This window comes from Xyrauchen texanus, chromosome 11 (assembly GCF_025860055.1).
Source record: "Xyrauchen texanus isolate HMW12.3.18 chromosome 11, RBS_HiC_50CHRs, whole genome shotgun sequence".
NCBI lineage: Eukaryota > Metazoa > Chordata > Actinopteri > Cypriniformes > Catostomidae > Xyrauchen > Xyrauchen texanus.
The window spans coordinates 46,252,427-46,278,094 of NC_068286.1; the positions used below are offsets into that span (position 1 = coordinate 46,252,427).

General features: G+C 42.7%; 1 protein-coding gene across 3 annotated transcripts in view; it reads right to left on the reverse strand.

Moving 5' to 3' along the window:
• The window catches only part of lrba (LPS responsive beige-like anchor protein), a 333,604-nt gene that overhangs the window by 183,425 nt on the left and 124,511 nt on the right, over nt 1-25,668 (reverse strand). For all 3 annotated transcript variants that reach the window (XM_052138116.1, XM_052138115.1, XM_052138114.1), the window contains exons 34-35: nt 5,074-5,138; nt 3,113-3,221 (exon numbers count right to left, since the gene is read on the reverse strand). In XM_052138116.1, the coding sequence (XP_051994076.1) occupies nt 3,113-3,221; nt 5,074-5,138 (174 nt within the window). The remainder of the gene's footprint in view (nt 1-3,112; nt 3,222-5,073; nt 5,139-25,668) is intronic.

Genomic DNA, 25,668 nt, shown 5'->3' on the forward strand with positions numbered 1-25,668 from the left:
CAGGACTCCATCCTACCACAAAGTCACATTTCTTTTGTTTTTGGAGAACAGTGAGATGCTGAGTGAAGCAGTTGAGGTAAGCAGACCACTGCAGAACCTCTTTTACCTTTCCTTTTAATACTGTCCATCGTATGTTTTCTTCTCATGGTCTCAGTTGTGTATAAGGGACCCTGCATTGAACCTTTCTGAATATAATAACATTTTACAACTCGAGGGTGGGAGATGTGGAACAGAGCGGAGCCCACTCCCCCTTTACACTGTCACATCCTGCCCCAGTGCCAGACAGAACCAGAGGGAGTGATGGGAAAAGAGAGAAGATGAAATGAAGGTGCTGTATTCCTGTCACTGCTGAAGTTATCCCACAAAGGCAGAACATGAGTCTGAGGGGAATCAGAGGGGGAAAAAGAAACAGGTAGACAGAAATGGAGGAAAGCGAGACTGTGGTGATAAAAGAGGTTGTGTGTGTGTGTGTGTGTGTGTGTGTGTTTGGCGGGGCAGTGGTGGAGGAATGCCCCATGGCTACGCTATAAGGAATAAATCAAGCGCGCTGCTATGTTTTGGTAAGATGCATGCCAAACGCAATCTCTGCAGCCACAGCTAGAAACCGTCTTCCATTTAAGTTTGAAAAGAAAACATTTGTTCTCCCGCACGTTGGCAGCCTCTCGCTTCTTACAGACAAAACTCTGAGTCGAACCCTTGAGGGTTTCTTTTTTTAATATCCCCACAAGGACTGAAGTATTGTTAAACCTCGCAACGGTTTCTAAAAATGTAAATCAACCACGTCTGCGTAAAAGTAAAAGTGGCTTGTTTGTCGAGGAAATGTAGCCAGTGCTTGACTCGGCCGCAGCAGAACTCCGAGTTAATAAATACTCATGTTATTAATATGTATGTGTTTAGACTGAAGCATTCTTGCACTGTTGTGAAGTGCAATACTTCCAGCAAAATGACTTTAAAAGGAAAAACGGCCACATTAGAAAATCTTAAAATAAGACTAAAGTGAAATAAACACCTCTCACAAATGCTGCACATTAAAGAAAGCATTAATGTATGTAATGTAATGGTATAACATCATGGCCTAGTAATCTGAATGATAGATAGCACATTCGAACATTGTTTAAAAATGCTGTTTAGGTTGGCAGGTCAATGAGATTTGAATATTATATATATTTAACATTTAAAATGTATTATGAAACTATATTGAAAACACAATCATATACTTATATATATATTTCACCCCAATAATACTTTCTATAATGGAAAAGTCACCCATCAAATTTTTTTTAATAAAATTGTTTAAGAGATATGTCCATAAAAAAACAAAACATATTTTGTGTTTGCAGGTCAATTTTGACCCAGGCATCAACTGTGGCTTTACACATGATATTATGTGGACTATACATACTAAATAGACTTTGATTTTTACTTATGAACACTTCTTACATTTAACATCTTTCCCATACTCTCATACACACTTAAAAACACACAGTCACACACAGTCTCACACACACACAGACACACAGTCACACACACACACACACACAGTCATACACACTTATGCAGTCAAACACACACAGTCATACACACACACACACACAGACAGACACACAGTCACACACACACACACACACAGTCATACACACTTATGCAGTCAAACACACACAGTCATACACACACACACACACAAACAAACGCACACACACACAAAAACACAAACAAACAAACAAACACACACAGTCATACACACACACACACACACACAAGTCAAACACAAACAGTCATACACACACACACACACACACACACACACACACACATACACACACAGTCAAACACAAACAGTCATACACACACACACACACACACACACACACACACACAGTCATCACACACACACACACACACACAGTCATACACACACACAGTCATACACACTTATGCAGTCAAACACACACAAACAAACACACACACACACACACACAAACAAACACACACACACACAAACACACACAAACAAACAAACAAACACACACACACAGTCATACACACTCACACAGTCAAACACAAACAGTCACACACACACAGTCATACACACTCACGCAGTCAAACACAGTCATACACACACACACACACACAAACAGTCATACACACACACACACAGTCATACACACACAGTCATACACTCTCACGCAGTCAAACAAAAACAGTCATACACACACACACACAAACAAGCAAACAAACACACACACAGTCATGCACACTCACGCAGTCAAACACACACACACACACACACACACACACACACACAAAAACACACACACAGAGTCATAAACACTCACGCAGTCAAACACACACACACAAACACTCACAAACACACTCACAAACACACAGTCATACACACTCACGCAGTCAAACACAAACAGTCATACACACTCACACAAACAGTCACACACACACACACTGTCACACACACACAGTCACACACACGTACACACACATAAAGTTAAAAAACATAGTAAAGATGTATTAATGTTGTACAGATGTTTTGATGATGTTAGTTGGAAAATAATATGTTGATTTCACACATTTTAACCACCAAGTTGTAATGAGCCGTATTAAGAAATTCATTCAAATTACTAGTAATTCCCACATTAAATTTCAATATTGTATATGATTTTATTTTTAAATACAATTTTACAGAAATATTGACAAAAAAATATGTCTTCACATGTATCACTAGATTTAATTTAGTTAATTTATATTTTTACATTTCAAATTATTTCTCAATTTTATAATATTTAAAAAATGTCCATCTTTTTACATGCACGAACAGTTAAGAAGTTATAAATGACTTACAATAAAACCATCAGGTTATGAACGATTTATAAGCTTGAATTTCACTGCCTTAAAATTGTGGTGAATAGAGATTCAAGGGTTAAAGAAAGGGGTGGAGCCCTTCGATATGACCAGCCCCAACTTCCTGTTTCAAAAGTAAATACGTCAAAGGAAAGAAAACTGTGCTTGTCAATCCACTTCATGGAGTCTTAAAAATATTAAAAACCACTAGAAGAAAACAAACAAATCTCTAAACTGAAGCTGATAAGAGTGAGCTCACCTCAAACTCAGCGTGTTTGTGGATGTCCTCTGCTCTCTGGCGGCTCAGAATGAACTCGGCTTCATTAGCTACACGCACCAGATGGTCCTTCATGGTGTGGCTCAGCAGCCTGCATAGCAAACACACATCGAAAATGAAGAACATATAACCCAATGAGCCTTCTATATTCTATATAATGAGACATTTAGATTTTTATACATTTTGTGTTAATTCAGCATACAGGATTTAATGTTACTTTTATAGGAAAACACTATTAGCTTCAGAGTTGCACATGCAGTTGCAGATTTAATGGGAAATGTGTTGCTTGCATTGCATGTGCAAAAAGGTTATCTTTCATATGTCTCAACTGTTTAGGTGTGACATTAATTCCACTAATCTAATAACACAGCTGTTAGGGCATCAAAGTTCCAATAACATGTTAAATCAGCTTAATACCCCATGTAAAACAAGCAGAAAATTGTATTTAGCATGGCAGCTAAACCCACCCCGACTAAAACAACCATCTATTGATTTGTAAGCGATACGTATCTAACTAGATACAGACACAAGGGGCGTCGGGAGGGGGGCAAGCGTCACCCTGGCTCATGTTGCAACATATGTAAGAACAGCCTACCTTGGATAAACACACACATGCACACAAACACATCTCCTTATCATAGGGCATCTGATGATAACAGGGTCTGATCTGAGATCAGATTTATCCTGCCTTTGCTGCTACTGTTTGTCAACACTCCATCACTTCTCGAAGCTTGATGAGCACAAACCTCTGAAACCGTCCTTTCAGAGCCCTGTTCTTGGATCAGCGTTGCTTTTTCTGTCCACAATGCCCTGGGTTGGCACAGACGGGGTGAAACCTGATCTTGAAACAGCACATTTACACCCCAGGCAGATTTGTGAACAACACAAGCCGTGGTCTAATAAAACATTGCCCCCAGGGACATTGAGGAGTCTCTCAGCAGGTCAGGAGGCTCGGGCCTCTGCCAAGTGGAAGAATAACAGGCGGAGGGTGGAGGGCTGAAACCCGAGCCTGGTGTGTCAGTGGCGGGCAGCGGGGGAGCGGACGTGCCCGGGACTCTTCAGTGACCCTCTCCCACCCCTTTCACCCCAACTGCCATCAATTACACAGGCCGCTCTTTATGACTGCCCTTCATGCCATCACCCTTTCACTTTCTTTTTTACTGACTTTATGATACTGATAGGATTCATTTTGTACCATGGTATTACCCTCTAATGCCATCTTTGTACCATTGTACTGCCACGGTACATCTCTTATTCAGATAGTGTTACTGAAAGCACGGTGGCCAATTCAATGTTGATCCTCCTAATTTCAGAATAGAAAGCATTATAATTACATTTCTGGAGCGTACTTACAGAGCTAGCATTGCACTGAGAATCTCTCTGACAGGTGCTGATGGGACAGATGTTGTCTACCTTCATGACCCTGCTTATCAAGAGTCTGTAGATAAAAGGAGCTGCTCATGATTTCAGTGCATCGCTGCATTCATTAGCATTTCTGTAGTGCTCATCAGCACTGTAGCATTCATTAACATGAATTTCCATCCCTACGGTAGAAATGAGAGCCATCTGAAAGATCTAAGGGCATGAAATTGAAGACAGATCCTTCCATCCCAAAGGGAGTCTGGGCACGAGAGTCCAACAGATGAGGCATAAACCTATCCAAAAATGGCAAGATACGAGAAAGATTTCCCAAGAGGTGAACGAGAAACTAAGGCACTGCTGCTCTATCAGAAACCCTCTCCGTAACTCATGGGAACCCCACAGGACCAAGCCAGGTTATTGACAGACGCCTTGAACTCCAGGTCACCATGTTGATCCCCTTTCCACATTGCATTGATTTCTACCCAAACTGGATCTGATCGTACAGATCCGACACAGCGTTGTAAGCTTGGAGATAATGAGGAGGTTCTAACAAAGGGTCAGAGGACAGATTAAGTAATTACCTGCCCTCGTTCACAAGCTCGATGAAAGCCAAGCCTGCGTTCTTCTGGATGGAATTCTGCCACTCCTGTGGAGAGAAATAAAAGAGACTTTACATTAAGGTCATACAGTAGTCAGTAAGAGAAAGGCTTCAGCATATGTCTAACATAACAATTATTAATATATACACACTGATCAGCCACAACATTAAACCTGCCTAATATTGTGTAGGTCCCTGTGGAGGGGCGGAGAGCGGGGCCGGGTTGTGATTCTGCACATCTGGCCCCTAATCAGGATAATTAGCCCTCGAGAGGGACAAGGGCTGACCGAAGACGGCAGTGCGACAGAGAGAGAGATTTACGGACAGCTGTCCGATACCTTTGTGTGTTTGTCTTTTTATTATTATATTATTTATAATGTCAAGCCGGTTCTCGCCTCCTCTTATTCCCTTTATCCCCTTTAGACTAGTGCCAAAATCCAAGGAGGAGGGATGCGCCGTAGTGGAGTTCTCGCCGCTACCATCCACCCCAAAGGAGCAGCCGTGGCCATCTGCGAGGAGCCCGGCCGCCTGGAAGCGGAGGAATGGGCGCCGGCCATGAGGGGAGGAGGGGATCCCAACCGTCCACCAGAAAAGCGCCGGGGCGTTCCGTTCGCCAGGGGCCAGAGGACTGCCTCCGTTACCGCTGCCAGGGGAGGGGGAGACCCCTACCGTCCACCAGAAAAGCGCCGGGGCGTTCCGTTCGCCAGGGGCCAGAGGACTGCCTCTGATCCGCCCGGGAAGACGCAGCTGTCATCCATTAGAGGGTAGAGGAGTGGCCGAGGACCAAGCTACGGCGTATCGGAGAACTGCCGAGTAAGTGATTTTTTTCTTCTCACTCTCTCCTCTCTCTCTCCCACTGCCGCTCCATGTTGGCCTTTCCCTCTCTTTTTAAGAATGTTTTGTTAATTTGGCACGATCGCCGTTACGGTAAGTAGGTGCCACATTTTTTTTGTTTCCCTCCCCTTCATCTCATCCAGGTAGATGGGGATGACATGCCGGCAGACGGGGCCTCCCCAAGGAAGGGGGGCGTAATCAGGCTAATAAGCCCTCGAGAGGGATAAGGGCCGAGCGAAGACGGCAGTGCGACATAGAGAGAGATTTACGGACAGCTGTCCAACACCTTTGTGTGTTTGTCTTTTTGGTTCAGTTTAAAATTAAAATATTATTTATATTGTCAAGCCGGTTCTCGCCGCCTCCTTTCCCTTTAACCACAATTGTGCAGAGCGGTTATCCGAGTTACGGTAGACTTTGTCAATTCAAACCAGTCTGACCACAGAACTGCCCCTCACTGGATGTTTTTTTGCACCCTTCGGAGTAAATTTGAGAGACTGTTGTGCATGAAAATCCCAGGAGATCAGCAGTTACAGAAATACTCAAACCAGCCCGTCTGGCACCAACAATCATGCCACGCTTCAAATCGCTGAGATCAATTTTTTTCCCCATTCTGATGGTTGAAGTGAACATTAACTGACGCTCTTGACCCGTATCTGCATGATTGAATACATTACACTGCTGCCACACGATTGGCTGATTAGATAATCGCACGAATAAGTAGATGTACAGACGCACCTAATAAAGTGGCCGGTAAGTATATTTATACTACATTGTATCCACTTGATTCTCATTGGCACATTGTTGCATTCTTGGTCAGATATTTTTGTTTAATGACCACTAATCTATATTTGAACTTTGTCCCAAATCATGTCCATTTATGTATTTATATGGTAATGATTAACAAGAAAATGTAGAGTTAGCTGGTCATTACTGAAATTGTGTTGGGGTTCTGTATATCCTGTCGAGATTGATTTTAGTATAATGAAAGGCTGACTGTACATTTTCCCTATAAACAGTATATAGGAGGAAATGAAGGAATGAAAATGGGCCTCTAGTATGCTTATTTACTTTACTCATTGTCCGACATTGCATTTAACCAAGCCCACTCCTCACAAACTTTAACAGGTTTCACTCCGTTATGGTAAAAGGTGTTAGTCAAAACAACTCCTGAAACCACAGCTTACGCGGATATTTAATAGTCTAGGAGCAAGACCTAATCACTGACGTTTTTCCACAGCTGCACCAACATATCAACACTTCTCTGTGATCATCTCAAGAATAATAATAACAAGCAGGTCATGAATATGTACAAAGACAGAGCCGGTCGTGCATTCTCGAGGGTTCCTTTCACAGACAGCGTAACGGTTCGACCCTAACGTCTCATTTGTTTCAGCCAACAGAGAGTGCTTATACTGTATGTTGAGGTGCTACACAAGCAATAGTTTCATAATGATGATGATTTATTTTTAATCCCCTGCCCATTCTTGGGGTCATAAATGAAAATGAAACACAGCCAATGTGTGTGCTTATTAAGAGGGACATTATTCACCATCCTCTGGGAGAAGAGGAAAAGTCGAGGCGAAACTGGAACCAAAATAAGCAAGATTTAACTGTGTTAACATGGCAATATGCGAGCGTGTATACGAATGTGTGTGCACCAGAAGCTTTCGTTCACTAATACTGATGTTAATTCCCAAAATATATGGGGAGTTTACTAAGAATGAAATGCGCCCACTGATACGTTGTTTATTGCCACATGCAATCTGCATTGTTTAATCTCCTGATTCACTAAAGGAATGATGTAAATCAGCACCATCTTGCGAGCCGGCTATATGTGCTATATTGTGGAGGATGAAGCAGACTACAGTGATCTGGCATACTTTGCTGGTGCTGCATCACTCCGCAACTGCAATCCGGGCACCCGAATCTTCTATTTAAAATCCCAAAAGTGTTCTCATCCACTACGCATGTTTGGATATATACCAATATCAACCTGGGCTGTGTTTCCCAAAAGCATCACACGCTTCAGTTGATCGTAGAAGCTATTGGCGCCAATAGTTAAAACAATCAACTTAGGCTAAAGATGCTTCTGGGAGTAAAAGGTTTACATTGGGCTGAGGTATGTTTTAAAAACGTGCATCTAAAATTCACCTTAAAACCTCGTCTGAACACAACACAATTTGACTTGCTTTTGGCACCCCCAGCAGGATAATTCACTGAAAACCGGCAGCCAAACATGCTATAAAGCACGTACATTTGTTGTCAAGCTCAAGTAAATGTCATGAGATCAGGCTGACCAATATTCATTTCATGATCGAATGCCGTACCAAACAAAGCTTTCACATATAAGTCTGTTTACCACCAAGCTTTCGTGTATGGTACTAGTGCGACCTTAATGGCACCAAGCAAATGAATTCACCCCTACATGTCTAACTTTGGAATCTCTGACATAACATAACATAACCATACAGAAGTAAAGCTTACATCCCCTTTCAGACCAGCACTAATGAGTTTATTTACTCACTATTTCCCATTCCTTTCAGGGCCGTAGGAAGGCATTCTGGGCCCCCTGACAGTATATTGCTCTGGGCCCCTTTCCTATTAAAAAACTAGAGTTTAGAATATGTTGTGGGCCCCATTGGATCTGTGGACCCCTAGGATCATTCCCACCTTGCACCCCACTAGCTACGGCCCTGATTCTTTTCCTAAACAATCCGCTCGGATCATGGGCTCTTTTAGAATTGCCGGCTGTGGCATTCAGCCTACTAAAGATTGGTATATGACGTTGTTGGTAGAAACTGTGAGATGTTTCCCAGCTCATATGCTAGGATGTTTTTGTTAGGTGAGATAACACTTTAGTGGCCATCATCAGCAAAACACACTAATACATTTCGGCTACAGAGATAAATGAAGGTTCGATGGGTGAGGAAAAGGCATTATTCTTTAATTAAAGGAAGCAATGACCCCAATCAAAAAGCCTTAACGATCAGTGCTGTGCACTGAGGACAGGCCTGACGGTTATTGGATTTCAACCAGTCATTCTGATCTGCCCTGATAGGGTTTTATGGTATCTAATGCCGTTTCCATTCTGACCTGATGAGAGGATACATGCAGCCATTTGTGACCTTTCAACTCTGACCCTGACCTAGGAGAGGTGCTTCTACCCAGCAACTTCTGCCCTGGTCCTGTCGCTACAGCAACCACTCATCCTGATCCATTCATGTCATCAAGGCCGAGATTGGGTCCTGAGAAAGGACATGGCTTTTATCAGCCACACAAACAGTGGCTGGGAAAGTTTGTATCGTAAAGATAAACTCGAAATGATGATCTCAGACGGGTCGCTCAATTTATTAGTCGTTTCTAGAGGTCATTTATAATTTAGCTTTCCTTCAAGTCTCAATAAAACAACAAAAGACCAGCCGAGAGGGTGCACTCCCTCTAGGTCAAAACTATCCAAACACACCTGCATAAAATGTTACTTCCACTTGTACTGAAGCTCAGGTATATAAACACAAGCTCACAGAATCAAGAGTTAAGAAGTCGAGGGCTGGTTTTGTATGCAAATTTTAAAACTTGCATTGCACTCTCCTCAAAAATATAAACTAAGCTTTTCCAAAAATATTGAGGGTATTGGGGGTGTTCGCATATCGCTGCGCCGTTTTGTGGTCCGCATAAAGCGCCGGCTCATTTTAGATTATCGCAGCCCATTCGGCCTGTTTCGCGGATGACCCGCCAGCCCGCTCGGTTCTCCCGATGACCAGTCCGCCCCTGATCAGCCCCAAAGCACGCTGGCACACCGGGAAAATGTTCGGTATGCCAGATTACTAGTCCAGGTCTGCATACTGTACATAAGCATTAATGTCATGATTCCTCAATTTATAATAATGCGGTTTAGGCTTCATATAGAGTAGTCAATGTCCTTTAGAGATACCCGCTTGAATTTGGTTAAACGTTCTAGAATCAGAGCCGATTGCCCTGTTTGGAGGCGATGCGTGGGGTCCACAGACAAATCCAAATAAAGAATTCACCAAATGGGAAAAACATCCAATCAAGGGCCTGCATGAAGAATTCCGGAACACCGGAACATAACATAATACTGCACGCAGGGCAGAATTAGGCAAATATCAACCAATTATAAAAATACAAAAACATGCAATGAAATTCTGGAAACATCTGACACTTGGTGACCCTCACTCATGCCATTAAAAAGCCCTGCAATACCAAGAGTTGAGCAACGAAACCAATCCCCTCTCTCAGCTTGTCCGGAGCGTCAGTCCTGATGCTAATCAACATCTACGTACCCTCACCCCACTAAAGACCTGGACCAGAACAATACTGCTAAACTAAATGGATACAGAAAATAGAAAACACCATGGCAGACTGTCTGTACACAGTGACAGCTAAAAACCCTTGAGCGCCACCTTGACAAGGTACAGACCCAGCGGGCACAACCTCGCTATAGACCATTCCAAGGACTGTTCGTTGGTGACGTCAAGTGACGTCATTGTTCCATGAACATTTCCTGCTTGTCAAAACAGAGACTATTAAGTAGAGACCGGCCACATCTGTTAAAATGAATGAGAGAAATTGGTCACGGATGTAGGAAGTTCCGCCTTACAGGTAAAGTAGCCAATCACATTTTGGATACAAAAATCACCTGTCAATCAACTCGAGAACGTGCATGATGGTAAAATTGCAATTTTTATCGAAAGAGTTAAAGACGTATAATTTATTATACAAGTTGTGATTGAAAGACACGCCCCTCTCGTGGTTCATTGTCATCCCGTGGTGACTTTTCCCCATTTGGCAGCGCGTGATGGGGTTCACCTCAACTCAATGAAGAGCCTCAGGAGACCGGTTTCTACCAGTTGGCATCTTCGCAGGTTCAGGAACGCAGCAGAGAGGGAGCAGTGCGAGTTAGATGCGACAATGGGTATTGGAGCATGGGTCGTGTCTGACGGGCCAGGACGCCAGGCTACTATTCCCCTCAGGTGCCAAGGACCAGAGAAACCGGTCAGCTCGAATGAAGCCACCGCCCCACACGCCACGGACCAAGGATGGGAGCGCATCATGCTGGGACCCTGCCCACCATCTCCTGGATCTTCCCCCGTCTTCACTACTCTTCCTTCACATAGCCCTTTCCACTGCAAAGTCCCCAGATTCTCCTTCGTTTTTTGACATTTTAAATAAATGCCTCTCCAAGGCCTGACGTCACACCCATGATGCTTGCTTACATAAGAAAATAGCTGCCCAAACTGCCCAAGAGCGTTCCATAGATGGCCGCCGAGAGGACTAACATACTTTGAAAAAGAGTCTTTGTTGAAAGGATCCAGAAAGACGTTTGGACAGTTCTAATTCCTTTGTTTTTGTTTACATTCTTGAAACGGTCTACAGAAATGGTCATTCATGGGAAAACAAGACTGTAACGAAGTAAAGGGGAAAGGAGGGGGCATGAACTGGCTTAACAACATAAATAATCATTTAATGATTAACTTAAGCAAAAAGATAAACACATGCCGCGCATGCCTGGCAGCTTCCCATAACTCTATCTCTCTGGAACTGCCGCCTCCGGTCACATTAGGGGCCTGGGCCGACACTCCACCCTCTAGTGGACGACAGCCACGCATCCCCGGGCGAATCGGAGGCAGTCCTCCGACCCCTGGCGGGCGGAATGCCCCGCCGCATTATCGGTGGATGGAAGGGGTCTCCCCCGCCCCTTGCAGCGGTTCTCCCGCTCCAGGCAGTAGGCCCAGAGCCCCTACCCGCTTGCGGTCGGCGGTCCTCTAGACCCTGGCGCATTTTAGCGGCTGGTAGGGGTCTCCTCCACCCATGGCAGCGGCCCTGACCACTCCAGGCGGTCTGCTAGGAGCCCCACATCCCCTCGAGGTCGGCGGCCGTTCCTTCGCTCTCAGGTGGCCGGGCTCCTCTATCCCCTGGCGGATTGCCGCGGCTGCTCCACTGGGGTGGATGGTAGTGGCGAGGACTCTACTACGGCACATCCCTCCTCCTTCCCGGGTTGCGGCACCAATGTAACAAGTAAAAGGGAAAGGAGGATGCGAGAACCGGCGTAATAACATAAATAATCATGTAATGATTAACTTAAACAAAAAGATAGCAGCTGCCCGTAACTCTCTCTCTCTCTGGAACTGCCGCCTCCGGTCACCTTTATCCCTCTCGAGGGCTTGATTAGCCTGATTAGGGGCAGGGTGTGCAGCATCACGACCCGGCCCCACACTCCTCCCTGCCACAAAGATATCTAGGGAAATTTTTTATCAAAAAATAACACAAGGACTGTAGTGTGATAGCAGGACTATATGTCGGTCTCATCACAATTTTTACCATGGCTCTTTCTTATTGTTTTTTTCTTGTAACTTCATTTTTATTTAACATTTTATTTAATTTAAACATGACACTTTTTACATTATTTGTCAAGTATAAATTGTATATTTTGTCTTTTTTTCTTCTATTATGTGCGTTGATTTCCACTACGTTTCGGACCTTTGTATTTGTTTGCATGTAAATGCTTTGGCAATACGAATGTACAAATATTTGTCATTCCAATAATTTTAAAATTGAAACTGAGAAGGAGAGAGAGAGAGGTAGAGAGAGAGAGAGAGGGAGGGAGAGAGAGAGAGAGAGAGAGAGAGAGAGAGAGAGCCCCAGGGCTATGATCTGTGTTGTGCCTAAACTAATGATGCTCTTACAAAGAACACTGTGTGGTGATGTGTGAGCATGTGTGTGTGTAAAACACATTCTCAAACAAATTCAGTGTTAATGTTGTTTAGCCATTTAACAAAAATGCATATTACTATGCATTAAACATTCTACGAATGCTTTAATACAAAGCAAAAATACTTTCCAGCTGAGCATTGCATTTTTTAGATTCCCTCTAGAAGATATCAAATGAGTCGTTCTCTCCTTTGGTTGTGCAATGATAATTACTGCGGCTCTTTATTCCTAATCATTGCTGATTGAGAGAACGTAATTACCCTCAAACTTAAACACAACTGAAATAACGCAGACCTACGATGCAATGTTTTGCCTCATCCACAACTGCAGGACAAGGAAATGTGCACAGCGTTTGGCTCCGTTCATTAAAAATAAACAAGTCGCTCGCCAGTTTCCAAGCCATCAGTTATAATCACAAGTATTTGTTTGTTTTCAGCAAGCTGGAGGATTGAAGCTCAGATGAAACAAAAAAAATGATCCGTTACATAGAAGAGCACTGCTTCAGATCATACCGAGCAGGAGAAGTTTACGTTACGGCTTGTCCGCTGTGCACAAGGCGATTTACGGTGGAAAAGTGGCTACTGTAGAGCTTTGATCAACAGCAAGTCATTCTGGACTTAAAATGTCAGAGTGGCATAACTCACAAGGAAGACCGTTGTGCATTTCTACCTGAGAGAAACACTTGCATTTCCAAAGAGCAAAAACACTCATCAAAAATGCTTCCAAATGTGCTCAACGCAGCCAAGTCTACAAAAGCCTATGGGAACCAAAAGGAGCAAAATGTCCCCCTTTAAATCTGGAGTCTTCAGAAAAACGACGCATTAGGTAATTCATTATTTCAACATTGCCCTGAAGGGTTTGAGGTGCTAAAACGAAGATGAGTCCACTTCATTCAACTGATCGCAATTCCACAATGACAGCACGTCCAGACGGCTTAATTTACAGATGTGACGAGCCGAACGCTCTACAAGTCCTGTGCGTGTTCTGCGATGTTATCTCTTCTAAAGCAAACATACAATCCCATAACACCAGTGGCTTGTGTTTCGGCGAGGACACTTCTCACAAGGGGACTTTACAAGGGGAGAAAATATTTACTCTGATAACATTTACCGACCACAGAGGATTGCGGTTAAATACACTGATGTGATTAGAAGCTTCCTTACTATATGCTGGGCTTCGAGGTGTCAAAAGATTCCTAAAAACGGCTCATTTGTAAAAGAAAGTGAATTGCCATTTCGTTGGTCTGTTATAGGTTTACATGGAGGGTGATGACTGAAATAATCGGACTTGACAGGAATGATAATAGCATACATAAATCTTGATGTTTTCCTTTCTTGGCTAAAGAAACAATGATTATTCTACATTCACCACATAGAGAGAAAGCACACAGTGATTTGGTCCTTTAAGCAATAGCCACATAAACAAATAGTGACTCAGAGAGAGAACATTAAGTGTACGAAAAAGATGAGGTACAGCAGATCTGCAAAAATGCAGCATCAAGGACCTATTCGCCTCCAGTGTACACAACAGGGGTTTTTCCCCCATCAAAGGAAAATAACTGCTTTGCAGGGCCAAATATATTGCAGTCAGAGAGTGAATTAAAAGTCGCTCAAGTTGTAAATGTTCCCCCATGCCTCTCCCTCTCACTTCCTGTCAGGAAGAGCCCACTCTCTGGACGCATAGCTTGCATCGGAGGGGCGCCGGCAGAATTAAGTGCCAGTTGGTGTTAGTGTGTTTTCTCTGGGCCTCCGCGGAGCCCTGTGTTCAAAGAATGCTCAGAGCAATGTTATCCACGACCATGAGCGCAGAGACTCTCGTGGGTCGCTGTCTGGGGGTGGAGGGGGGATGAAGACGGAGAGAGGGAAAGACAGCACGTGGCCAGGGCCTACGCTTGAACCTTGCGAATGTGTTATGATTCTCAACGGGGTCCAGGTCCGACTGTGAGATCGGGGGTGAAAGATTCCACCTCAGGTTCAACCACATTCCTCTTCACCCATTCCTCATTTTACAACGTGAGGTCAATCCAAACATAAAAGCCACCTTTATGGCACTTGCAATGTTAAAAGTGGCAGGGCTGCACGAGACAAAACTGCCTCAAAGTAGGCGTCTGCACTTCAATCGCATGTCCGGTTTGAACAAGTAAAAGACCTCACTTATAGGTGTAGCTATCTGTATGCATCATTGTACCCAAAATATTTTCCTGCTTATATAACAGTTCCTCTAATCTGATTGGTGGGCAGTGTTCCAAAAGTGCTGATATTTAGTATACCAGCACTGGGACGCTCCAGGCAGGCTGCCAGTCTGTGCATTGCTCAGCAGCATGCAACAACTGATCCTGCTTTAGCTACATTTGTAACACTTCTGACACTTTTCCACCATCGGGCCGAAAGGTATTTGTTGTGGACCCCTGCCATTCGGTACTGATCCAATCTTGTTGGAACAGTCATGGTTTCTTTTGCCATCATATTGCTTTGAAATCCCAATGGATAGACTGAGTAAGGGACCAATGCGAGTAAGTGTCGCAACGTACTAAAGGCGTTCCACCAGCATGGTTGACCACGCCAATTTCTTTCTAGCAAGTCAGTCCACTGGCGGCCGTCTTTGGAGTACTCATTTCCAGTCATGATAGTGCAGCTCCAATCTACTTGAATGGGGGAACACTGGAATCTTAACAACGTTAGATCAAGATTGCGATAAAAGAACATATTTCAAATCAGCAGTAAAATCGAACTAAAAAACGCCATTTTCCCAGCTTGAATAGCTAATGCACGTTCTCAAGATGATTGACAGGTGATGTCTGTAAAAGGTGATTGGCTCCTTTACATGTAAGGCGGGACTTCCTTTTTATAACCGTTGACCGTTGGGCACTAGAGGTTGGGCGTGCCGATATCTCCCAATCATTTGTACAGAAGTGGCTCGTCTCTGCTAAACAGACTTTGGCTACGGTTAGCAAAACATGCTGGGAAATACGGGCCAGGAATGGCTGGTAATAGATTACTCACCATGCTCAGAACCAATGGAAAAGTTGCTATAGACAAAATAACTGACCATCTTATGTCTAACATGTAAATCACTCTATATGAACTTTTTACAGTTTATACAATTATTTAAAGCAATACCCCACTTTTGTGTGTGTTTCATGAATGAGGACTGATGTCCCTTCGACAGAGAAAGTGTGCAGACAGAACAGTGCAGAGGCTTTCACTGGACAGTCAGCCAATCGATATCTCTTTCCCTTGGTCTCTTCCTCGCTCTCTCTGCGAGTATTGATCCCAGAGTCACGGTGACTCCAGGGGGTTAAGCTCTTGAGCCACTGGCCACTCTCCATCCTTTACCTAAAGGTCAGAAGTTAAGAAATGCCAAGTTCTCAGGGGGAAGTCAGAGTCTCCAGTATGTATTGACTGACGAAGGTGCCCATCTGTTTAATAGGTTAACTCTACATTAAAGACTCCCTGGTCAGGATCATAAATTATATCAGGAGTGAAACAACCATCCTAGCAATCAAAGTACAGAGAGAAACTCAAAGCAGAACCTCAGAGGTCTCCAGTAGGAAATAATCCAGTAGCAGCTTGTGATCTAAACGCAATAAAAAAACATGGATCTGGGAAATTGCCAAATATATTAAACAGAAGCCCAGGGTATGAAATTAGCACACGCTAAATGCGACGAGGCTCAATCCAGTTCGGAAGCTCCTCAAATGAAGGTATTTTTGCTAATCTATCCGCAACAGGCGGGTGACCCGTAAGATGTCTCGGAGTGACGCGCTTGAAGAAACACACTTTATAATATTTTCAAAATCAGACAAAGGAAAAGACGTCAATGCTCGTGTTTGTTCAGAGGCGTGCAGCACGAGCCTGTCTCGTAGAACACGTGCATGTCAAGAGTTTTCACTCCTTTTTCTCTCTTTCATTGGTCTAAAAACTGTTTGCAAGAATAAAGTCGTCTATGAGAATGCTGCAGATTATCTCTGATTATCTCAGGAGGTGCTGTGAGTTTAGTTCGCTTTATTTCCACGGAGCAGTTCGCTCTTACGCATTGTGAACACAACTCGGCGGGTTCAGTAATATTTATCTTTCTATTAAAGTAACAAAAACGAAAGTGATTAAATCGTTAAATAACAAGACACGTTATTTTAACCTAAAATTGAGTTTTATTTTCTTTAGGCAGCATTAATCTGTTGATACGCAATCGACCGCACGCGGTGGTGACGTCACTCTGCTTACATTTAATATATAATTTACCATCTATAAATGTAATTCATGTTAACATTATACATCTTCTCAAAGGTCAAAGGGTTCAACATTGATATCCGATCTCTGTTTCACGACAGCAATCCTCCAGAAACAGCGATTGAGTTATTTGTGCAGGAGTACAAATGAAAACATGCGATATCAAAACGGGACTTTTATTATGAAAACATGCGATATCAAAACGGGACTTTTATTATGAAAACACGATCGCCGGATGAATCCAGTTCAACACATTTGGGTCAGTCGTCCATGACAAGCGTTCATTAAAACATCCAATCGCACTTTTTGTCCATAAAAGTGATAAATGTGAGAAATATTGATATATTCTCCATTGTTTACATGAGATCTCGCCTTCGTCATTGTTCTTCATCAAACTGCAATCTGAGCAGCATTCGTGTTGTAAAACTGTTTATGATCTGATATATTAGTCTCATATCTCTTTATGATCTGATATATGAGAGTCTCATAAATAAAACCAGCCCGTCTCCAAAGTCTATTTTTAAAAATGCGGCGTAGTTTTATTCATAATAGTCGAGCAGTGCCGTCAGATTTAGTGTCGTCTTGAGAGGCGGAGCTTTAATTTTACTCTGAACACTTCCAGAGATTTTACAGAGATTTTAAAGCTGCAGGAACTCATTTATTATTCGATCATCTTCAGATTTGAAACGTAACTTCTTTAGACTCGTGACTTGGAGGACATTGTATTTCTGGGTTGTCTTGCCACTTTTATTATTGTTTTTTTAGATTATAAATACATGTTCACCACAAAATATGTTCCATTACTATAAACTTCAGCTTCAGTAACTTTATAAAATAACAACAAATATTAATACTGAAACTTGGGAAATAAAGCCCAAAGTGTCTTCTTTCAAAAGATACTACAACTGTGTCCAAACTACAAAGGGTCCCGTAAATACAACCATTTCAGTTCGGGTCATTTTCATGGTTTGTGCTCAAAAAGGGGGCGTTCATCAACGGGTTAACTACATTACCAAAATGCAATACAAACACACATTCGATAAGAACACACATTTGTCAGCATTACTTTGGGAACACAAGGGAATTTATTAGGCTTATTTATTATAATTATTATTATCTTTAAAATTATAATTGCCTTCAGTTATTAGTTACAGGCTATTAGTAATTTTCCACCTGTTGTCATTGATTGATTCTTGCGTGAAAAGGCCGTCAGAGACAGTAAATGTTTGGATTTGAGGAGGCGGTTAAATAAGATTGTTTGATCACTTCATTTATGTTTCAATAAATTAATAACATTTTTAAAGCCAAATCAATAAAGCTAAAATATTCACCGACCCTCGGCAGGGGAGTTGACGATAAAACCGGATATCGTGCTATTTTGAAGGCGATGTTGACGTGTTGCTTTAAGCCGTTTCATATCATTTAAACGAACTCTGGCAAGAGAGAAAAACAACACAAGCAGAGGCCTTTCACTAACACACTTTGGAAGATACGGTTTTTCCTCTCTTACTCCAGCCTTTCCCTCCTGCGAGGCATTCAGAAGAAAAATGTCCTAAAGAATAGATGACCTGACACAAGGTCTGAGCAGTAATGGGTAATATAGGAAACGCGGTTGCCCGACTCCCATATATATCTGACAGACAAGCAGCTATTAGGAGGCCACTGTCAAGCAGACAGATGAGATGATTTCTAAACCATCTCTGATCCGAATCCAGTTCTGTAATTGCTCTTCTGATGATAATAATTAGTGTTGTGGCCTTTAAACAAGTTGCTTCCCCCTTGTTATAATAAACATTTAAGTTGGAGAATGACAGCCAATCAAATACAAGAGATCTCAATGAACTGAACAGGCACTATGGACGGCATTATTTATTGAAAAGCCGAAACCTTTTTAAGTGATATTCTCCAGTAAAACAGCAGGTGGTATATCTTCCTCAGTTAGGTGGTGTGTGTATGGGGGGGGGGCTGTCAGAGAGAATTAGGCAGGCTGAAACACAAGGCTTTTACGTGGATGCCTTCAATGGCAAAACGAGGACACTCAAAGAGGATCTTCATGTAATATGCAGGGCCTAATCTGAAGCCCTATCACTCGCAACTTCCTGGATCGAGTGGACATTTTATAGCTGTTATTTTATGCTCATCCTTCCCCATTCTTCTGAAGCTCTCCGTTCTGTCCCTCTCTCTCTCTTTTCTATGGTTGATATTCTCAACAATAAACACTTGCCTCCATTACTGATTAGTTTCAATCACTCTCTAGACACATTGGCAAGTAAATGCCAAAATAAACATTTTATTTGGGGTTTTAAATTTGGCAGGGATTTCAAAGCAGTGTGACATACAAAATTGTAAATATAAGACTGCATACATGGTCTGCACTTATATAGCGCCTTTTTAACCTTAGCGGTATTCAAAGCGCTTTACACTGTGACTCATTCACCCATTCACACACTAATGATGGCAGAGCTGCCATGTAAGGCGCTAGCCTGCCATTGGGTGCAACCTGGGGTTCAATGTCTTGCCCAAGGACACTCCGGCATGTGGAGTCATGTGGGCTGGGAATCGAACCGCCAACCCTGCGATTAGTGGCCGATCCGCTCTACCACCTGAGCCACAGTCGCCCACGACCACAATGTGGAGGAGGATGCCAGATAAAGACAGAAACGTGCTCAATCTGGCAACTTTACGTTGCATCTCTAATGCCAACACTTGTTCATTAAGGCCATTGTGGATTTCCCAGCATTAACAGACACTTCCACATGCTTATCCTTCAAAGAACAAAGGCCTGAGGGAATGGAATAAAAATAGGACACAAATAGGCCTTTCGCGATTATTAAATAACCGTATGATCGTGGATGTTTGATATAACCGCTGTTATTGGGCATTTAAATTCCAAACTAATTTGAATGCCCAATAAGCTCATATTAAGCGTATATACTGGCGTGTTCTCAGAGTCCAAGCGTCACTGAGCTGCACCGCGGACGTCAACAAGCTCCTGTACGAAAGTGCACGTGAAGGGTTTCGTCAAACTCCTATGAAAATATAACCTTTGATAGTGAACGTAAAGCGCGCCGATATCACTTTAAATGATTGTGTAATGGCATATGATCCTGGTTCATACCAACTGTGCCGCACAAGCCCTCAAAAGTGAAGCCAAAACGTCTCGATCGCCCCACGGTGGCTGGTCCTAGTATAGGTCATAAGCCCCGCCTCCCCATGTTATTCAACGGGACGTGAGACCAACTAAACAATTAAATTACACTTCATATAGCTTTTTTCCAAAGATAGTTTCTGTCATTTACTGTCGTTTCTATCACGTTGATGTCATTTCAAGTGTTTGTTTTCAAAATAAGTTTGTTTTTAGTTATTTGATACTATAAAAACGCTGCTGTGACATCATGATTGACAGCTGTGATTGACAGGTTCTCTGAGCGAAGTAGTCACTGAAGCACCAACTGACTTTTTTTCGGGATCTTCGGAGGACTGAGGAGATTGGAGCTTTAAATTTAATATCTACATTTCTATAATTAATTATTTCACACCATCAAAAGTCAAAAGTGCAGGGGCGTGTGCTTGTGATTGATTCAGCGTGAGTGAGGGTGGGGCCTTGATTTCGCGGCTTTACTTCCTGCTCACTACTGCGCAGGTCTGGTCCCGAAATCGCAACTGCGCAGACTCGAGTCCCAAGATGTCAGCGCCATATTGGGACACTGGCGGCTTCAGTTCTCACCAATGGAAAAGAGCGAAGGGGCGTCGTCCATCTTTTTTTACAGTCTATGGTTCATATACATGAGGTGTTAATGACATGCAGTGACACAGATGAGGTGACACACGATTTCTGTAGAGCGATAAAATAATAAAACGAAATCTCAACGGTTTTGCTTCATGAAACATTAAGGGCTCATGGGTTTAATCAGAGGATTAAATAACATGTGAATGTGAAGAATTAGGAGAAATATTTTACTTTTGCATAATGTAATATAAATATAATAAATATATATAAATTATATATAAATCTTATTTTATTTTCATTGAACAAATTATACAATATATAAGTTCAAAAAACAAGAAATGTAAAATTGACCAAAACAAAAGTTGATCAAGACATATTTTAAGTATTTAGAAATATATTGATATATATTTTTTTTAAATTTTTAAGCCTTAAAAGGAAATCATATATCCCTACTTTATTATTTAATTTACATATTTGAAGTTCAAAATATTAAAATGACTTCTTAAGATGTATGAAGCACACATGAACCGTAAGAAATATGACAATTAATCGTCATAGCCCTAAAACAGACTATTAATTGTCTTAAGCGCAATTATTTCTTTGACAATTAATCATCAGCTAAATTTCATAATCGTCACAGCCATAGACACCAATGCACATTAAAAGGCCATAATGTCTAACATAGCTATATATAATAACTATCAATAAAACAACAAACCACAAAAGATGATGAAGATGATGAAAATTGATCCTTGGTTGCGAATAAAGGGATTTATTTTTAGACAGGCGCAATAAAATAGCAGTTAAGAATCGCTGTCTGAAGGCAGAGCAACCCTGTGATCCTGAGTGATTAAAAACTAGTCTATGACCCCAACCTCTGACCCCTTGCCCCAGTCCTCTTCCATCTTGCACCATAGATATTAATTAGAAAAGTCCTGCAGACGGCATCGTATCTGGCTGGATCACATTTTGGGATGAGAAGGAAATGTAAGCAAAAGAAAACGAATCCAACAGCATCCTCTCTTTCTCAACACCTTCTCTGTCAACAAAAGGGCTGCTCGCTCATTTCCTTGCAAAACTACACCGATTTCAAATTAGCGAACTATAGTTTTGGCAAGTCTTCTGGTAGGCTAATTGGCTAATTGGAGGTGTACCTGCAGATGTATTTTAAGACATCTAGTAGAGTAGTTTTTCCAACAATTGTTTACAGACTTTTAATTGACTATATCACAATTCCAGTGGGTCAAAAGTTAACTGTGCCTTTAAGTAACTTAAAGAACATTATGTCAAGCCTTTAGCCAATTAGCCAATTTGCTTCTCATAGGAGGTGTACTGAATTGGAGGTGTACCTGTGGATGTATTTTAAGGTCTACCTTCAAACTCAGTGTCTCTTTTCTTGACATCATGGGAAAATCAAAAGAACCTCCAAAAGAACTGTGGACCCCCACTAGTTCATCCGTGGGAGCAATTTCCAAACGCCTGAAGGTACCACGTTCATCTGTACAAACAATAGTACACAAGTATAAACACCATGTGACCACGCAGCCATCATACCACTCAGGAACGAGATGCATTCTGTCTCCTAGAGATGATCGTAGTTTGGTGTGAAAAGTGCAAATCAATCCCAGAACAACAGCAAAGGACCTTGTGAAGATGCTGGAGGAAACAGGTAGACGAGTATCTAGATCCACAGCAAAACGAGTCCTATATCGACATCACCTGAAAGGCTGCTCAGCAAGGAAGAAGCCGCTGCTCCAAAACTGCCATAAATAATCCAAACTACAGTTTGCAAGTGCACATGGGGACAAAGATCTTACTTTTGGGGAAATGTCCTCTGGTCTGATGATGCTAAAATGTAACTGTTTGGCCATAATGACCATCATTATGTTTGGAGGAACAAGGGTGAGGCTTGTAAGCTGAAGAACACCATCCCAACCGTGAAGCATGGGGGTGCAGCATCATGTTGGGGGGTGCTTTGCTGCAGGAGGGACTGGTGCACTTCACAAAATAGATGACATCATGAGGAAGGAACATTATGTGGATATATTGAAGCAACATCTCAAGACTTCAGACAGGAAGTTAAAGCTCGGTCTCAAATGGGTTGAAATGTATTTGGCTAAGGTGAATGTCAACTTGTCGGGATGTCCTGATTAACAGCAGTATCATTCGGAGACTCTGAAGTTCTTGCCGCCTTCTCTTTTCTTAACAAACAAGAGAAAGGAAAACATTTTTTAAATCACCCACATTTATAAGAAAGTCATTATCTCCCCTACAACAGACTGCGCAATTTATCTGGGGGTAAACAGAGCTCAAGACCTCATTTGAGCTTTGTTGCCTTTTTGCACTGTTTCTCCCCCCACAATAAAATTACATTTGCATCAGCTTTGAGAGAATTTACTCCAGATGATTTATTGAAGTAATCAGCAGTAACATAGCCCGCTCATTCCAGCGCAGGGCCCGCGATACTCCGCCACTGGAATGAGGTTTGGGCCGGAGGCTTTTTTCAGTGGAGGCAGGCAGAACCCAAATTCTCCCCTTTGATTAGATTAGCATTACACAACAGTGTGACAGATATGACAAATAGGTGCATTAGAGCACGTCATTTATTCCCTCTATTCTGGATGCTTGGGTTCACAGAGGGACCCCCACCTTACACCTCACTTCTGCAAATATATGCGGCCCCCGACACCCCGCCTGATGCCTGATCTCTCTGGATTACCTTCGGAGATCCACGAGGGCTATATGAGGGGGAGAATGCTTAATTTCTACAAATAAACGTATTAAAGAAAGACAGGACGAGTACGGGTTTAAGTTTGTTTGAGAAAGGTTCTTGTGTGTGTGTGTTAGTCATTTGTACATAAACAAAGGACCTCGTTTCTTTGATTGAGGATGATTAGCTTAATTAGGGCCGTCATTAAACATATGTATTAATTACAAAAGCATACAAAGTATATTATTACTTATAATCATGCATATTAATGCACTGAGAGCGGGTATTGGCAGCACATGTTCACATAGGACGCATTCTTGTGTACAAAAACAGTTCGAAACCAAATTCAGCCGTCCCGAGACATATTTTTAAAAGTGGAACTATTTTTTAAGTTGATACGTTGTGTAAAATACTGTAGAAAACCATGACAGTGGTCAAAGACGTCTATGTGTTGCATACGTTTCCATTACGTTTATGAAACGCTAGAACGTATCCGGAGCTAAATAAATCCGCCTTTGGCAAACTGAGGCGAGAACCGGCTTGACGACATAAATAATATTTTAATGATTAACTTAAACAAAAGACAAACACACACACATGACGGACATGTCTGTAAACGATCTCTCTCTCGTCGCACCACCGTCCGCAATCGGCCTTTATCCCTCTCAGAGGCTTAATTAGCCTGATAAGGGACCGGGTGTGTAGAATCACGACCCGGCCCCGCCCTCCGCCCTGCCACATTCCTCCCTCGTTCTCTCAGGCAGTGGAGCCCCCGGCATAACATACACCCCCCCCGCCCCACCCTCTTTCCATGGGGGAGGGCGTGCCCGAAGCCCCGCCTGCCAGCAGGTCATCTTCGTCTACCTGGATGAGGGAGGGGACAAGTGGAGGGAAACAAAAATATAAAAAAATGGGGGGTACTTCCTGTAACAGTGTAGTACCCCCCAAAAAAAACACTGTAAAATTTTTACGAGATGGAAAAGGCCAACGCGGAGCGGCAGTGAGACAGAGAGAGAGAGAGAGGAGAGAGAGATAAAAAAAAAAAAAACACTTAATCGCCAGTTCTCAGATACGCCGTAGCTTGTTCCTCGGCCACTCCTCCACCCTCTAATGGACGACAGCCACGCCTCTCCAGCCCCCTGCAGATGGAATGCCCCGCCGCATTCTCAGGGAACAGAAGCCGTTCCTCCGCTTCCAGACGGCCGGGCTCCTCTGTCCCCCTGCAGGCGGTCGCGGCTGCTCCGTTGGGGTGGACGGTAGTGCCGAGAACTCTACTATGGCGTATCCCTCCTCCTTCCCGGGTTTCGGCACCAGTGTAAAGCAGTTCAATGGGAAGGAGGCTTGCCGACAGGAGAACCGGCTTGCCGACATAAACAATATTTTAATGATTAACTTAAACAAAAGACACACATGGCGGACATGTCCATAAACGATCTCTCTCGTCGCACCTCCGTCCGCAATCGGCCTTTATCCCTCTCGGAGGCTTAATTAGCCTGATAAGGGACCGGGTGTGTAGAATCACGACCCGCCCTCCGCCCTGTCACAATCGGTTTTACCGATTAATCGGTGCTGATAGTTGATTTTTGTAACTATCAGTTATCAGTACAGTGCAAGACTGAATAAACAACAAATCCAGAAAGCAAAAATCGGTAAAACCGATATATCGATCTATATATAGCATATATGTAATGTATGCGTAAATAAACCTTATATAATTGATATTCATACACAAGATTTTTCATTCTTCTTTTCCTCACTTTGCAGAAACGTATACATATAAACTCTTCATCTGGTGAATATATAGGCTGTAAAAACCATAATTTGTTAAATACTTGCATTAAGAGCATTGTAAGATAGCCAAGTCTCTTTCATTTTAAAGTAACTGCCTGTGTATGTAAGACTTGCATGGAAGTCCCCTGTAATGCAGGAAATGCACATTTTTCTAGTTATAATTGAGATTTTGTTGACACCGTAAACTGATTTTGGGATTGTATTCATTAAGGACTCTTGTAGCCTCAATGTCGTTGCACTTCATATTGAGGAAAGACTACGAATTTTTCAGTCGTCCTATAAATTTAAATAAATATATAAATAAACTATCGGCTGATTAATCGGTTATCGCTTTTGCCACCACCTTAGTTATCGTATCGGCAAAATCCACTATCGGTTGAGCCCCCTATGCCACTATCGGGCGAGCACCCTATGCCACTATCGGCCGAGCCCCCTATGCCACTATCGGCCGAGCACCCTATGCCACTATCGGCCGAGCCCCCTATGCCACTATCGGGTCAGCACCCTATGCCACTATCGGTCGAGCCCCTATCCCACTATCGGTCGAGCCCCCTA